Source organism: Chinchilla lanigera, unplaced genomic scaffold (assembly GCF_000276665.1).
Source record: "Chinchilla lanigera isolate Chin_1 unplaced genomic scaffold, ChiLan1.0 scaffold00081, whole genome shotgun sequence".
Classification (NCBI taxonomy): domain Eukaryota; kingdom Metazoa; phylum Chordata; class Mammalia; order Rodentia; family Chinchillidae; genus Chinchilla; species Chinchilla lanigera.
The window spans coordinates 7,130,533-7,147,071 of record NW_004955482.1 but is presented as its reverse complement, the minus strand read 5'-3'; the positions used below and the strand labels follow the sequence as shown (position 1 = coordinate 7,147,071).

General features: G+C 38.2%; 1 protein-coding gene across 2 annotated transcripts in view; it reads right to left on the bottom strand.

The window, feature by feature from the left end:
* The window catches only part of Ift81 (intraflagellar transport 81), a 67,740-nt gene that overhangs the window by 35,307 nt on the left and 15,894 nt on the right, over positions 1-16,539 (bottom strand). Inside the window, exons 9-11 of one of the 2 annotated variants that reach the window (XM_005403140.2) lie at positions 14,017-14,180; positions 11,989-12,084; positions 9,779-9,925 (exon numbers count right to left, since the gene is read on the bottom strand). In XM_005403140.2, coding sequence (XP_005403197.1) covers positions 9,779-9,925; positions 11,989-12,084; positions 14,017-14,180 — 407 coding nt within the window. The remainder of the gene's footprint in view (positions 1-9,778; positions 9,926-11,988; positions 12,085-14,016; positions 14,181-16,539) is intronic. The other variant, XM_013503735.1, reaches the window with a different exon arrangement.

Sequence of the window (16,539 nt, the reverse complement as noted above, 5' to 3'; positions counted from 1 at the left end):
ATCGTTGGAAGTTCAAGACCAGTCTGGGGTACAAAGTGAGCTCAAGGCCAGCCTGAACTGCATAGCAAGACCCTGTCTCAAACACACACACACACACACACACACACACACACACACACACCCATATACACACACTAGTAATAAAGTAAAATATCTACCATGAAAATTATTTTCAAAGCATTTAGCTGGGAGAACTTAACAAGACAACCATATAATAAGTACTTCTTATATTATCAGTTATTTCATCAAGATTTATATGTATAAAAACTATAGTAATAGGTCTGAGGTAGTTGGGGAGTTAGGAAGTTACATCCACCATCTAAGAGTAGCATGAATATGGCCAGAACCTAATTTTCTGCCCATTCAGGGTCTTGAATTCTGTACAAATTCAGACTTGCAAAAAAACTAAAAGGCCATCTTTTCACGTCTTGTTCCAACAGATCATCTGGGCTCAGAGCTGCTGTCTGCTGGAAGGCAAGAGAAAATGTTTCAGGGTAACACTGCCTCCTGCTAAGGCCAGTTTTTCTAAACACCCGTAACTCCTGCTGGATAAAGAAACATACAAATACTGATCTATCCTTGTTCCACCTGTTAGTGTTACGTTTTACCTTTCAATTAGAACCTCTCAGCACTCCTAGCATGCACAAGGTAATTATCTACAGATGGTGGTGTCTACTTCGCTGTCCCTCCTTCTGAGAATCTGCAACAAGAAATCTGTCTTAAATGAGACTGCTGGCCTAGGACCATCCATCTGGAAAGCAGTTACTCAGACCCTCCAAGGTCTCTGTGTTTCTGTTATAACTCGAGTCAGCACCACACAGTTGTTATTATCTCTGATGGCTGTTTCAACTGCTGCCTACTAAGCAGTTAAGGTTCCAGGAAAAAAAAAAAAAAAATCTATGAAAAGTTTTAAATCTGGGGGTTAAAACTGTGGCATTACCTAAATTTCAAGTGTAAAGTCTGTTTCTATTACAGTGAATCGAGCCAAATTTATTTGATTCTGTTTGGTTCTACCTCCTGGGAAATTTTAGGGCTCTCAGGCCCTGTTTTGAACTCTGAAGAGCACAATGTGATATGAAAAAAGTTCTAAAAATATCACAGGTTTGCCTGGGCTGGATGAGGGGTGGATGATTCAATTACAAGTGTCAAAATCTGATTCCTCATTTTTCGGGACCTGACAGCTGCAGCAAATCTTGCCAGGATTCCCTTATCTTCATTGTGCTTCTCTTTGAAGTATTTAAAGACGATTTCATAATCTTTCCAATGCAGCTCTAGGATTTCCGTCAGTAGGTGTAGAATGAATTGGACGGCCCTTTCTAACGCTGCTTATAAATACTGTTTGACCAAGCACATTTTTCAATTAGCTAGAACTGCAAAACAGCTGGGCTTCTTGTAAGGGCGAGAGGGGGAAACACAATGGACTAGGTGCCCGTACAGCAAGCGCCAGGGTGACCTCTCAGCACATGAGGTGCCAGTGGAACCTTAAGCAGAAGTCCATCTGCTGCTATAAGAAACACTCATTTGAGTGAAACTTCTGGGAAGGTACTAGCACTGCATCACTAATCACTACATCATTGGGGCTGATTTTTTTTTTTTCACTTTCTCAAAAAAACATTTTTGTTTTTTGAGACAGGGTCTAGCTATATAGTTCTGACTGGCCTTGAACTCATTACGTAGCCCGAGCTGGCCTCAAACTTGTGGCAATCCTCCTGCCTCACCCTCCCGAATACTGGAATTACAGGTGTGTGCCACCACCCCCATCAACTTTTTGAAATTATTAAAATAGACTCAGACATATCAAGGTGACCAAGGCCAAGTATCAGCTGCTATATAGTACTACTAGCAGAGACACAGGCTCCATTTGTTCTTCCACTGAGATAAAGTCTTCATCTTAAATTATTGCCTATGAGATGGCAAAAATCACAGCACAAGTGACTGGAGGCTCTCAGACTAAATGATAAATTTATGTTTGTGGTCAGGTATTTAAAAGCAACGATAGCTGGGTGTGGTGGCGCACGCCTGCAATCCCAGCACTTGGGAGGCTGAGGCAGGAGGGATCATTGCCAGTTCAAGACCAGCCTGAGCTACAAAGTGAGTTCAAGACCAGCTGAACTGCATGGTGAGATCCTGCCTCAAAAAGACTAAATAAATAAATAAATAAATGAATAAATAAATAAATAAATAAATAAAAGTAACTATATATGCCATGAAATATATTCCCAAGAGATGGAACACTGTGAATTCAATGCCAGCCTGGGCTACATAGTGAGTTCAAGGCCAGCATGAACTACACAGAGAGACCCTGTCTCAAAAAAAGAAAGAAAGAGAGAGAGAGAGAGACAGACAGAGAGAGAAAGAGAAACAGAGACAGAAAGAGAAAGAAAGAAAGAAAGAAAGAAAGAAAGAAAGAAAGAAAGAAAGAAAGAAAGAAAAAGAAAGAAAGAAATATATCTGTGGTTAGGATGAAGAGTTACATATAATTAATTTTTATTATCAATGGAAGCCTACAAAGAAACCCCAAAATTTTTATATTATCACTTTTCTGATTAAAAAAATACACCTACATTAGTTAACACACATTAGCTCCAAGCATCTGTACTCAGTAAATGATAGGACATAAGCTATAACCCCACCATCAGAGATTACTGTTACCTCCATCACTAGAAAAACTGACCTAGTGACCTTGAGAGTACTGTGTATTAGGTCAGGCAAGAGAAAGTGCTAGAAGAGTCTTCCAGAGGACCAGATCGAAGGAATGGGACAGGAAAACAGCATGAGTGTGTACTTCCTGGAAGAGATGCTACTTCAACTAAGATCCACTATTATCTTTTAGTTGGTTTTCTTGCTGTTGTTGTTTGTTTGATGACAGGGTCTCAGTATGTAGTCCAGACTGGGTTTGAACAAGCTTATGTAGTCCAGGCTGGCCTCGAACTCACGGTGACCCTTCTGCTTCAGCCTCCAAAGAGCCGGGATTACAGATGTGCACCAACACGCCCAGCTTCCTCTGCTGTCTTGCAGCACCCTTTTATTGACCACGAGTCACAACTGTGCCTACTAACCACAGCAGTACGCTCTCATCCGGTGACGAGCTGTAACAGCACATGTGAACGCTGCCACAAGGGCAGCCACGAGAGATCCAAGGTTCAGAGTTTTGACCGGGGCGGATCGTGTAGGGACCTTCTGCCTACCCCAGACCAAAATGTCAGACTCCCAAAAGGAAAGCAGGGACTCAACACAGACCAGACTCTTCACACACTTTAGGCACAGCAAACCATTCTTATCAGGAAATGGTGGGAATCACTCCAAAATCCAAGCTCCGAGATGCCAGCCAAGGGCGTCTCTGCTAGCACAGCTTTCCAGGGATAGCAGTCCCAGGCCTGCTGTGCTCGTTTCTGCACACCACCTTCTCCTTCTTCCCAGGAAGTTCTTAGACTCTGCATCCACGTTAGTCATCCTCATCTGGGACTCTGGAACGACTCTCTTTCTCTTACGACATGAAGCCAAAAATGTGAAATAATACTCCAGGCACACTTGGACCATAAATAGAGTATCACTCTTGTTGTTCTTGTTGATTTTTTTTTTTTTTTTTTTTTCTTTGGTACCACAAATCAAGCTCAGGGCCTCACATTTGCCAGGCAGGCGCTGTGCCACTGAGCTATACCCTGGGTCCTTTGTTTTGTTTTTTGAGATAGGGTCTCGCTTTGCAGTTCAGGATGGTCTTGAACTCATTAATGTAGCTCAGGCTGACCTCAAACTCATGACGATCCTCCTCCTGCCTCAGTTTCTAGAGTGCTAGGTTTACAGGCATGCACGACCACACCTGGTAAGATATCACATCTTTAAACTTAGTTTATTTTACTTGTTACATTACTAATGTGTGCATGTTGAGCTGGTAGATAAAACTTGAATTCTACTATATTTACTTATAAGCCAATTAATGGCACTTTGTTTAAGCAAAGATGACTTGGAATTGTAATTCCATCATCTGGCTGAGGCTATTCCTTCTTTCTGTCCTGTGCAAATTATTGGGGGCTCTGGAGCTAGACTGCCTTGATCTGAATCCTGCTACTGCTGAATGCCAGCAATGTGATCTTCGGCAAGTTAGTTTAAACTCTGTGTGGCTCAACCTCTTAACTGTAAAAACAGGACATCTCAGTTATACAATGAAATAAATGTGATAATGCATACAATAAGCCTAATATAGTGTCTGACACATTGTAATTGTATAGTAAATGTTTATTACTATTAATAATCTAAATTATTGATGAGAAAAAACCAGTTAGGATCAAGGGCTATGTTTCTGGTGACTTCTCTCAGAGATAATAGTAGTCAAAAATTTTTGAGACTATCAAGTCAATGAGATTTTAACTAGTATATATTTAGAAGTCCAATATAAAAACCCTCAAAATAAAAGGGTGTGGCAGGATTGCCCCAAGTTCAAGGCCAGCCTGGGCTAGTGAGGTCAAGGCCTGCCTGAGCTGCATAGTGAGACCCTGTCTCAAAAAATACAAAGCTGGGCATGGTGGCGCACGTCTGTAATCCCAGCACTTGAGAGGCTGAGGCAGGAGGATCGTTCTGAGTTCAAGACCAGCCTGGGCTACAAAGTGAGCTCAAGGCCAGCCTGAACTGCATAGCGAGACCCTGTCTCAAAAGACAAAAAAAAACCAAAAAACAAAAAACCACAAAACCCTCTCAAGATATAACAAAGCCAAATACTCATAATTACTAATTTTTTTATAATGCTGAGTATAATTTCTAAACATAACCTTTACCACTTCCCAAACACTGGTGTGAAAAAATCAATATAGATTAGATTGGCTAAAAAATACATTCCATTAAGAAGGTTATTTTATTTTATTTTATTTTATTTTTGGTACTGGGAATCAAACTCAGGACCTTGTGCTTGCCAGGCACACACCTGTGAAGCTGAGCTATATCCCCAGCCCAAAAAGATAATTTTAATTCTTAAAAAAATTCCTGAGTTTGAGGCCAGCCTGGACTATAAAGTGAGCTCAAAGGCCAGCCTGAACTGCGTAGTGAGACCCTGTCTCAGAAAGACAAAAAGAAAAAGAAATCCTATGTCAGATTGTTAGCAGAATAAGAGATAAAACACATTCCTGTGCTTATTCCTTTGTATTGCCTCAAGCATAGAATTACGATGAAAATTAAATGTTAAAATGATAAAATATAATGAGAAGAGTGTTTTTAGATACCTCACCTTTTATTAATAAAGAAAATCAAGGCGACACTAATGAAAAAGTCCAATGAAGGATACCTATGGCACTTGCCATCTGCGATCAGAAGAGGTAAAATTCAGGAGAGACAAGTGTAACATCTGCAACCTTAACTTCAATGGCATAGGAAGCGCCAAAATGTACAGTTTGCTACCAGACATTAAAAAGTGCTGACTGCATCTAACAAAAACACGGCCTGGGCTGACTGCAGCTCAGGGGCACAGCGCTTGCCCTGGGTTCCATCCTCAGCTCCAAGAAAAAAATATAAACCACTATATCAATTTAGGACACACCACATTTATCCTTATTAACAGAGTGATATCTCTAAATATTTTAAGATTGATTAAACAACTTTATATGGGGCCAGGGATATGGCTCAGCAGCACAAACGCCTGCCTAGCAAGTGCAAGGTCCTGAGTTCCATTCCCAGTAACAAAAGCAAAAACAAAAACAAAAAAACAACAAAAAACAACTTTATATGGATAATCAAGGCAAGAAGGTTTATATCTGAGCCAATGGCTATCATACAGTTGTAATAAGCAAACATTTCCAAGTAGTGACATCCACAACGCAGTCCTGACTCCTACAATTTACTCGCTCTAATAGTGCCTTAGAGATGTCAGGGTGCCCCCACATTCCCTCAGGAACACAGCTGCAGGAGCATTCAGATTGTGTCCAGCTCTGTGATTGGCAGCGCATTAACTGTATGACATCAGGCAAGCGAATTAAATGTCTCTGTTTCCTCAGTTATAAAACGGAGATAATATTTAGTTCATATGCTTTTTGAGTAGATAAATTAGGATGGACTGTATGATATAAAAAATAAATTTACTGTTTTAACCATTTTTAAACGTACCATTCTCGTTTGTTGTTTTTTTTTTTTTTTTTCCGGTACCGGTTATCGAACTCAAGACCTTGCACTTGCCAGGCAGGCGCTGTGCCGCTGAGCTAAATCCCCAGCCCCTTAAACGTACCATTCTGTGGCATTAGATACACTCACACTGTTGTGCAAGATATTTTTAAAATGCTGCTGAGGACTGAGCACGCAGTGAACAGCTCAGCGAGTGGCCGCTTAGGTGACTCTTGTCAGGGCATCTTCCTTTCACCTTGAATCTGTGTAATTTATTTATTCCTGAACAGAAGTTATTTCATACTTATTTCTACTGAATTTCTCTCAGTCTGAGAAATGCTGATTTTGATTTTGAAACTGTCCGTAAACTGTATTTCTAGCTTTTGAGTTTTACTCAAGTGACTGACAATATACAAATTTTAGGAGCCAATATGTTGAGTTTACTATGTTCCCAGGGCTGTTCTAAGAACCTTACAAGCACTAATTTAAGGAATCCCCACAATAATTCTTTGCTAGTAGCACCCACATTTTATAGATAAGCACAAAGAGATTAAGAAACTCGCCCACGTCACCTAACTGCAAAGCAGCAAAGCAGGGTGTATACTCAAAACAACTGAGTTCTAGAGCCTGAGCCCCTAACTGCCCCACTACAGGCGTCTTGTGCAAGCAGTACCCCACACCCATGAGTGACTGCTTCAGACGCCTGATGTTATGCACTGACTAAGCCTTTGAGTTTGTCAGAAGCTTTGATGGCCATTATCCGATGCATTTTCCATATGAGTACCTTGTGATACCAAATCCAACAGTGAATAGCAATCCCTCACATTTCATAGAAAAATTTCAGAAAAGAAATTTGTTCAAGGTCAACAGAAATATGGGAGAAGGCAGGTGTGGTGCCACATGCCTGTTATCCCACTACGCAGAAGGCTGAGGCAGGAGGATCACCACGAGTTCAAGGCTAGCCTAAGCTACAGTGAGTTTAAGGCCAGCCTAAATTACACAGTGATACCCTGTCTCAAAAAACCAACCAAACAAACAAACAAAAAAAAAATGGAGAAACCTGGCTCCCAGGTTTGGCCACTTATTAACTGTGTGATTCTATAATTTCCCTGAGCCTCACTCAGTGGTGTAACAGGAAAGATAATAGCATATTTGTAAGCAGCAAAAAAGCATATGTTTGTAAAAGCACTTAGCACAGAGCTTTGTATAAAAAGGCCTCAATAAATGTTCGCCCCACCTTCTCACTCTGCATGTGATTCCCAGCAGAGCATTCTTTCCAAACACCCACGCCACCGTTTCGCAATACCCTCCCGGCAAGCGTCTTAACAGGTAAGTGCAGAGGCCAGGACTTCTTGGTGATTACCATGTGATACCAAACCAGAAACTTCAATGAAGTTCAGCCGATCTTATATAATGTTAAGTATAACAAACTTCTTCCCTTTTGTCCATATGGCCTATCACTCTATCGAAGTTGAAAATAAAACTGGTCTACCAAGATTTGTTCTTTATAAAATTATGCATCATGTTCCCCAATACCTTCTGTTCTTTTAGGTAACTGCCAAATAACTTACTTGTTCTAGTTTCTAAATCAGAAATTACTCAAAAATTTAGTTGACCATGCCCTTTCTAAAGTTATCTTTTTCCCATTAAAAAGTATTCTTTTGTACATTTCTACTCCCCACGATTTCTCAAAATTAAAGGCTAATAACCTGGCACTTGGTTCTTTTCCCTCACATTTGTACAGACAGAACATCAGCACGGAACTGGAAGCACTATCTGTGCCAAATGTGGTCATAGCGATCAATTTCTTGTTAATTGAGCAGCATTTTCTTTTTTCTTTTTTTTTTTTTTTTTTTTTGGTTTTTCTCCGGTACCGGGAACTGAACTCACGACCTTGCACTTGCCAGGCAGGCGCCACGCCACTGGCTACATCCCTGGCCCAGTATTTTCTTAAAAAAAAGATTAAAATGCTTAGAAATAGCACGGTCTCTCATAAAGCAAAACTGCTGCATAATTAACCCACCCCTCCCAGGGGGACCTCAATGCTTTAGCTTTGAGTAGCATTTAAAATACTCCCACATCTTAGGGCAATCTTAAAGTAGATGTTTAAAAAAAAGGAAATTTTCAATCCAGAGCTGCCTTCCTAAATCGATGACTTCTCCCAGACACAAGGTACCCTGGGAGGCGACAGCCAGAAGCACACGGAGAGAAACGGCACCATTAGAACAGTTCCTTTGTGTTTGGCACAGTGAAGCGTCGCCGCCAACGTTTAACAGTTTGAATTCAGTAACTTTTCAAAGCCAAAAATGAGGTTTGGACATGAGCAGTTTTTCAAAGTAGCTTTTGCTGAGATCTGTAGTTAATACAAAAAAAATTAAAAGCCTGCAAGTGTTGGTAGCATACAGGCAATATTCAGGAACTCATATATGACCTATCACTTGATTTGCTAAAAAAAAAAAAAAAAGTACTAGGCTGAAACAAAGTATTTGGCTTTATTCATTAAGTCTTTCTTGAGGTTACTTTATGAAAAGAGGAAGAGGAATTATATTTTTGGTGCTTGAGCTTAGGAATAAACAAATTACGCCTGTAATCCCAGCACTCAGGAGGCTGAGGTAGGAGGATGATTGTGAGTTTGAGGCCAGCCTCGGCTACAAGGTGAACTCAAGGCCAGCCTGAACTGCACAGTGAGAGACCCAGTCTCAAAAAGACAAAAAAAACTCAAAAAAACAAATCACTTGTCCTGCTACAGTAATCTTATGAATTTGACAGAAGATAAATGCAACAACAGCTGTTAAAGTACCGTTCAAAATTTAAAGTACAAAACAATACAAGATATAACTATATTTTTTAAAACTTGTAACCATCTATAATAAGGGCATTTTAATTGTACCAGTCCTACTGGCCAAATACACATTTCTGACAAACAACTTAGTAAAGATATTTTTTTAGACCTTTATGGAAATATTTACCAACAAAGATAAATTTAATTTCTACTAGTTTTGTTTCAATGTTATTAATATTTATAATAAATAAACCCAATATAATATTCACTTAATTAAAAAGTAAAAGTTTAGAAGTCTATCTCATAAAATCACTAAATCTCTTCCATTTTTATATCAAGAATATTTCATTAGCCGGGCGTGGTGGTGCACGCCTGTAATCCCAGCACTCGGGAGGCTGAGGCAGGAGGATCGTTGTGAGTTTGAGGCCAGCCTGAGCTACAAAGTGAGCTCAGGTTCAGCCTGAACTAATTAGCGAGACCCTGTCTCAAAAAGACAAAAAAAAAACAAAAACCAAACAACAAAAAAAAAGAATATTTCATTAATGCAAAAAGACTCCAGTTTTGAGGGGATTTTTGTTTGTTTTTACAGTATTGAGGAATGAATCAGTGCCTTCCACATGCTAGATAAGTGTTCTTGCACTAAACCTACATCCCTGACCCTTTTTAAAATTTTTTATTTTTAGACAGGGCCTAGCTAAGTTGCCCAGGTTAGCGTCCAACTTGTAACCCTCCTGTCTCAGCTTCCAGAATAGCTGGAATTACAAGTGTGTTCCACTATGCCCAGAAACAAGTAAGTTTAATGAAATAAGATTAAATTCTCATTAACATTCAGACTAAGAAAGAAAAAATATTAATGGTTTCAAATGAAACCTAACATATCCCTTCCTTTCCCCATGAGACGCCTCAACTTACCTCATCTCCTTTTAAAACTTCAGCGCCATCAAATTCACGGATTTGATTTCTCTTTACTGACACTTCTCTCTCTAGATTGGCTAACTTCTCCTTAGTCTCCTGAAGTTCCTCTGCTTTGCCTTCTTTTTTACGAGAAATGATGGATGCCTAATTGAGCATTTCATATGAACATACAATAAGACATGCAATCAACCTTTTATTATCTTGTGAAATTCCCCCCCCCCCTTTTTTTTTGTCTTTTTGAGACAGAGTCTCGCTATGCAGTTCAGGCTGCCCTTGAGCTCACTTTGTAGCCCAGGGCGGCCTCGAACGTGTAATGATCCTCCTGCTCAGCCTCCCCAGTGCTGGGATTACAGGCGTGCGCCACCACGCCCAGCTGTAATTGACTGTTTTTTAAAATTTAGCCAGGCTGAGTTTTCAGTATCAGCTTGGTTTTTCCTGACCAATGCCCCTGTCCTACTGGCCACAATCATCCATTACACATTTAGCATGAACATATAGTATTTATTAAATATCAACCTAAAAAACATTTGAAAGACAAAAGTCCTGAAAATACATGACATTTCAACAGAGAAACAAAAATATTAGTCTTCTCAACACTCCAATGCTATACATTCTATCTAAGGAAACAGAAGCTAATAGCAAGTCTATTTTTCTGCATGATGGGTTTCCTTTCATTGGAAGAACACAAGAATGCTTTAATTTTGGAACTACAACACAGGTCATCTTACCAAATTCAACATCCATGCTTTTAAAATGAAAGGTTAAAACATCTCTTATATTTGGTGCATTCTAATAAATAAAATGCAGGTTCAAAATTAAACAACTGACTCACGAGAACTACGCGGATCTTTACACAATCCAAATGCCTGCTCTTAGCCATGAAGGTAGCATTCTGCATTAGCTAGCAACTTTTGGAGGATTTCCTTGAATGAATCATGACCATACTAGTCAAGAAAAACAGCCAAATGGTCTTATTAAGTGAAATAGTACAAATATGTACTAAAACAAATTTCACAGAAGGGTCATCCATAATGTGAGCCCTTTAAAACATTCCACTGTCCTTCCTGTTTTTTAAAAAAATGAAAAGAAAAAAAAATGAAAAGACAGGCAAATATTCCATCTTAAAAAATAAAGAAGGTAGCCAGGAGTGGTGGTGCACACCTGTAATCCCAGCACTCAGGAGGCTGAGGCCGGACTGTCATCACTTCAAAACGAGCTTGAATTACAGAGCAAGACCCTGTCTCAGGGAAAAAAAAAAAAGGAGGAATGATATCAGCACTACTTGCCTATTTTGTGCAGGCCCTTGGATCTGATAAGTAGCACTGGGGAAAAAAATATATATACAGTATATATAAAGCTCAGTCCAATATAGGGTCTTACTTAATAGAAAACATGAATTTCTTCCTTCTAAGGACAGGAATAAGATAATATGCCTAATACCTCCACTATAACTTAGGTGTTGAAGGTATTAATTAGCACTATTAGACAAAAGAAAACAATCACAAGTGTATTCATCTGAAAATAAAGTTGGAATTTGCATATTATATGCCTAATTTTTTAAAAAAATCAATGGAAAAACTATAGTGAACAAATCAACAGTTTTTATAGAAAATAATCATTCAGAAGACATAAAGAAACCTTTACAAATTAACTTTTTTTTTTGTCTTTTTGAGACAGGGTCTTGCTATGCAGCTCAGGCTGGCTTTGAGCTTACTTTATAACCCAGGCTGGCCTTGAACTCACAACGATCCTCCTGCCTCAGCCTCCCCAGTACTAGGATTGCAGGCATGTGCCACCACACTCCGCTTTGTAAACTACTTTAAATCTGAAAAAGTATACTGTTTTTAACTCACCAGAGTCTTAAGTATTTTGATTTATACTACCCAATGTAAACTTCCATTTTAAAAAATGAATAATAAAAGAATTCCATGTTCTCGGATATAAATACAAACAATCCTATCACCATAGTTGGCAGACACTAAGGAAATTAAACATTATCTTGTGTACTGCAATTCAAACTTGAGCTGATGTCCCTTGTGGTTTTCCTACCAATTCTTTGCAATAATCTGGAGATTAGCAATGACAGAACATTTATTCTTTACTTCCTTCTCATTGGAAAACTACAGATAACACAGCTGGTGGTTTTGATGACTTCATTACCAAGCGAATTACAGTTTTACATATATGGGTCCAAAGACTGACCGTACCTGTTGCCTGTACAGTGAGAGTTTGCCTTCAATTGGTTCATTTCTCATCATTTTCTTTTCAATCAGTTGATTGATCTGTGTGTTTACTTCATTTATCTAAGAGAGTATCAAAGTAAAAATGTAAAAACTATGACTGTGCAAACTAAGGACATCTGGCTAAACCCAGCTGTGAATCGACATTTCCTACCTCTAGTGACTGGATGGGAGGAACAAGTCCATTCATGAGTAGACGTTATTATTTTTTTAAGAAATAATTTTACATTTCATAATATATATTTATACAATCATTACTTATGTGAATTTAATCATCCACGTCTAAACTACCCTAAAGCACTTTAGATAAAATATCTGTATATTACTAAAAAGATGCTATCTAAAAATCTGAAGTTAGCCCTCACTGAAGTGTTGACTTCCAAGTCACTGTAAATGATAAAGCCAGTCTGGACAAACATTCCCCAGGGACTGAGTACAAAGAATTCATGAACTAGCTGAGTGCTGACACAATGACATCTAAAACCTCATCTGGATTCTTTGATAGCTGTCATTTATCATAGTCATTAAACCTTTCTGAAAATAAAATAAAATAAAATAAACCTTTCTGAAATGTACTAAAACTTAGTAAATCCAACAAAAGTAGACAGTCCATCAACAAATACAAATAAAACAAAACATGGCTTTCAGTATATATGTTCTTTAAAAGATTAAGGGTTTTCTTGTTGGGCCAGGGATATAGCTCAGCAGCACAGCACCTGCCTGGCAAGCGTGAGATCGTGAGTTTGATTCTCGGTACCAAAAAAAAAGTCTTCCTGTTAATTCTATGGCATTAAATTTCAGACAAATCTGACTTAGACTTGTAATTTTTCAAAGTAAATTAAAAGACTACAAAGGTCAGAATTATGTATTTAATTACAATGATTAGTAAGCACATTAAGAATTAGCAAGTCAAACCTTTCAATTAATTTTCATAATAATTATTAATTTTTTAAAAATACATCTAAACTGGGCATGGTGGCACACGCCTGTAATCCCAGCACTCAGGAGGCTGAGGCAGGAGGATCACTGTGAGTTCAAGACAGTCTGGGCTACAGAGTGAGCTCAAGGCCTGCCTGAACTACATAGTGAGACCCTGTCTCAAAAGACCAAAAAAATAAATAAATAAAAATACACCTAATTAGTATTTAATCTCTAGGGAACCAAAAAGTTGTCAGGCATAGTGATACATGTCTGTAACCCCTGTACTTGGGAGGCTGAGGCAAGATGATCGCTGTGAGTTCAAGGCCAGCCTAGGCTCCACAGTGAATTCAAGGCCAGCCTGCACTATATAGTGAGACCCTGTTTCTAAAAACCACACAAAACAAGAAAAAAAGTTGTAATATAACAGATTTTCATTGAGCAGTACAACAAAATTTAGTAAGCTCAAACCTCATATGAAAGGCTAATAAAAGTGTTAGCTTTATGCACAAAATTACTATATTATGCTCAGAAATAAAAATTAATGATATTAAAAATATAACATTTTACCATCTAAATGATTATATCATGAATCATTTCCAGCCCAACATGAAAACTCTTAATCTTTTAAACACTTTAAAACTCTTAATCTCTGAAAGGATATACTGAAAGCCATGTTTTGTTTTATTTGTATTTGTTGATGGACTATCTATTTTTGTTGGATTTACTAAGTTTTAATACATTTCAGAAAGCTTTAATGATTATGATAAATGGTGGCTATCAAAGAATTCTAGATCATTATTAGCACATACAAGTTTAATACATAACTTATATGTATTAATTTATATATTCAAGTTATTTAGTTACAATATCATGCTTTTATAATACAATGAGGATTAAGTAACAGCGTAACATTCTATAGTTCCTCACAAGGGACAATTCCTCGTAAGAGGTGTCAGCTCTTAGCAGGGCTTAACTTTAGAGTCACTAGCAGACAGCGGAGAAAGTGGCTTCCATAATCTCACAGGACTGAGGCTGAGATGAAATTGGGAGCGTTAGCAAATGATTGTCACTTACTTTAGATTCAAGTTCAAGCAGATCAGCATGGCCCATCGCTGGCTCTGAAACCACTTTTTGTAAAAAATGCAGTTCCTTTTTCTTGTTCTCTAATTCCTTAGGGAGTTTTTCAGTCACTATATATGAATTAAATTTTATCTCTTCCTCTAGCCTCTTCATTAAACCTTTAAAAATAAAATAAATGAATATTCAGCCCAAAAGAGCAGGTACATTACATACACTGTTCTAAATCTAAGACCCAGAAAGTAGGGCATCTCTATTGATAGCATTCTGTATAATATCTAGTACAGTTAAAAAAAAAAAGACTGGTCATTGAAATCTTTTGATATTAAGATAATTATGAAGCACAAGTTGCATGGAAAAACATTTAAATAATTATACAGAAACTGATATGATCTGTCCAGCTTTACAACCTAATTCTTCTTCTTTTTTTTTTTTTTGTCTTTTTGAGACTGTCTCACCATGCAGTTCAGGCTGGCCTTGAGCTCACTTTGTAGCCAGGCTGGCCTCAAACTCACAACAATCCTCCTGCTTCAGCCTCCCAAGTGCTGGGATTGCAGGCATGGACCACCACACCTGGCTATAACCTAATTCTTCAATATCCCACAATATACAAAAACAACATTTGCAGAATCAGATATATTGCTGGGTTATATTTTGCCTCTTAAATATTTTAAGAAATTCATCCAAATGACAGTTAAATGAAATCTAACTCTGGTACTCTTACACAAGTGGTTGTTTCTTTTGAAATGCTTGCAGTGCAACTTATATTTACACTCTAATTTTTTTTAGTTTTTTGAGACAGGGTATTCCTATGTAGTACAGGCTGGCCTTGAACACACTATATAGCCAAGCTGGCCTTGAACTCATAGTGATTGATCCTCCTGCTTCAGCCTCTTGAGTGTTGGGATTATAGGTGTGTACTACCACACACAGCTCCAGTATTTCTTAAACAGTAGTACATAATGTTTTAGCTTCAAACCAATGAAGACATTACTAAAGGTACAAGACGTTAAAAATGAGAAATAAATTATATTCATAAATGTTTTAGGTTTAGTAGCTTTTATTTTTTAAAGTACAGTATTAGTTTACAGTTAAGTGACAAGTTATTTTTTAAGACTTAACAGTTTTATTTTGGCAGATACACAACTATACACATAGAGATTTTCAGTGAATAATGGTTTCATTACAAATTCCCAGCTTAGAGAGCTTTATAAAGTTTATTTCAGATCTTTCCATTACACATTACAAATTCTGGCTTGACTTTTTAAAATGCCGGGTTTCCGGTTTAAGTAATCTACGTACGTAGATTGCATAATAAATCTGGCCCAAAGCCTTAAAATTATTTTTAGCTCTGTTGTGTTAACAGAACATGTAAAAATTTATTAATGGTAAATTTGCAAGTTTTCCATTCATTCCTTGAATCTCTCCTCCTCCTTTTTCTAGGACTGGAGAAAGGGAAGGGAAGGGAAATGTTTCATGAATCACACTATAATCATGCAAGGTGATCCCTAGGTGGTTTCCAATTACATACACATCCTGGCTTCTTTGGCAATTAGACAACTAGCTTTTCCGTCTTCGGGTTCTTAAAGATATCTCATGTAATCAGATCCATGGAATCAAAACCTAAAATGTTTTTTCAAATATAAAATTCTTTTTTTTTGAGACAGGATCTCTCTAGGCAGTTCAGGCTGGCCTTGAGCTCACTTTGTAGCCCAGGCTGGTCTCGAACTCCCAAGGATCCTCCTGACTCATCCTCCCGAGTACTGGCATTACAGGTGTGTACTAACACGCCTGGCCAGAAAAAATTCTCTTGTGTTAAAAACTAATATTCTCCCAAAAAGCAAAGACTTAATAAAGTGAAATGATACCGACAATCACAAGCATGCCCACCCTCACACAGAGCCTGCATCAGAATGTATGAGAAGTGAATGAGAGACTATGTAGGAAGCTACAAGTTAACACGCACTGACCATTCACCTTGTAAGGAGCACCGCAGTACCATAGTTTCCTACATACCAATCACACATACCCTATTTTCCTGATTTTTGAAGATGTCATCAATTTTAAGATACCATCAACTAAATTACAAATACCATGTAAAAATGTAAGACAGACCGCAACTGCAAAAACAATAGGAATAGGAAAAGCATTAATGTCTAGAATTAAGAAAATACTGTCTTAGCTCTTTTAAAAGCTATATTGAGATGTAATCACATCACAAAATTCACTCATTTAAGTGCATAATTCAGGCGCACACCTGTAATCCCAGCACTAGGGAGGCTGAGGCACCAGGATCACTGCGAGTTTGAAGCCAGCCTAGACTATTTAGTGAGTTCAAAGCCAGCCTGAACTATATAGTGAGACCCTGTCTCAAAAAACAAAACAAGGGGCCAGGGATATAGCTCAGTGGCACAGCGCCTGCCCGGCAAGTGCAAGGTTCTGAGTTCGATTCCCCGTACCAAAAAAATTAAAAAAAAAAAAAACACCAAAAACCAAAAACAATTCAGTGGCTTTCAACAC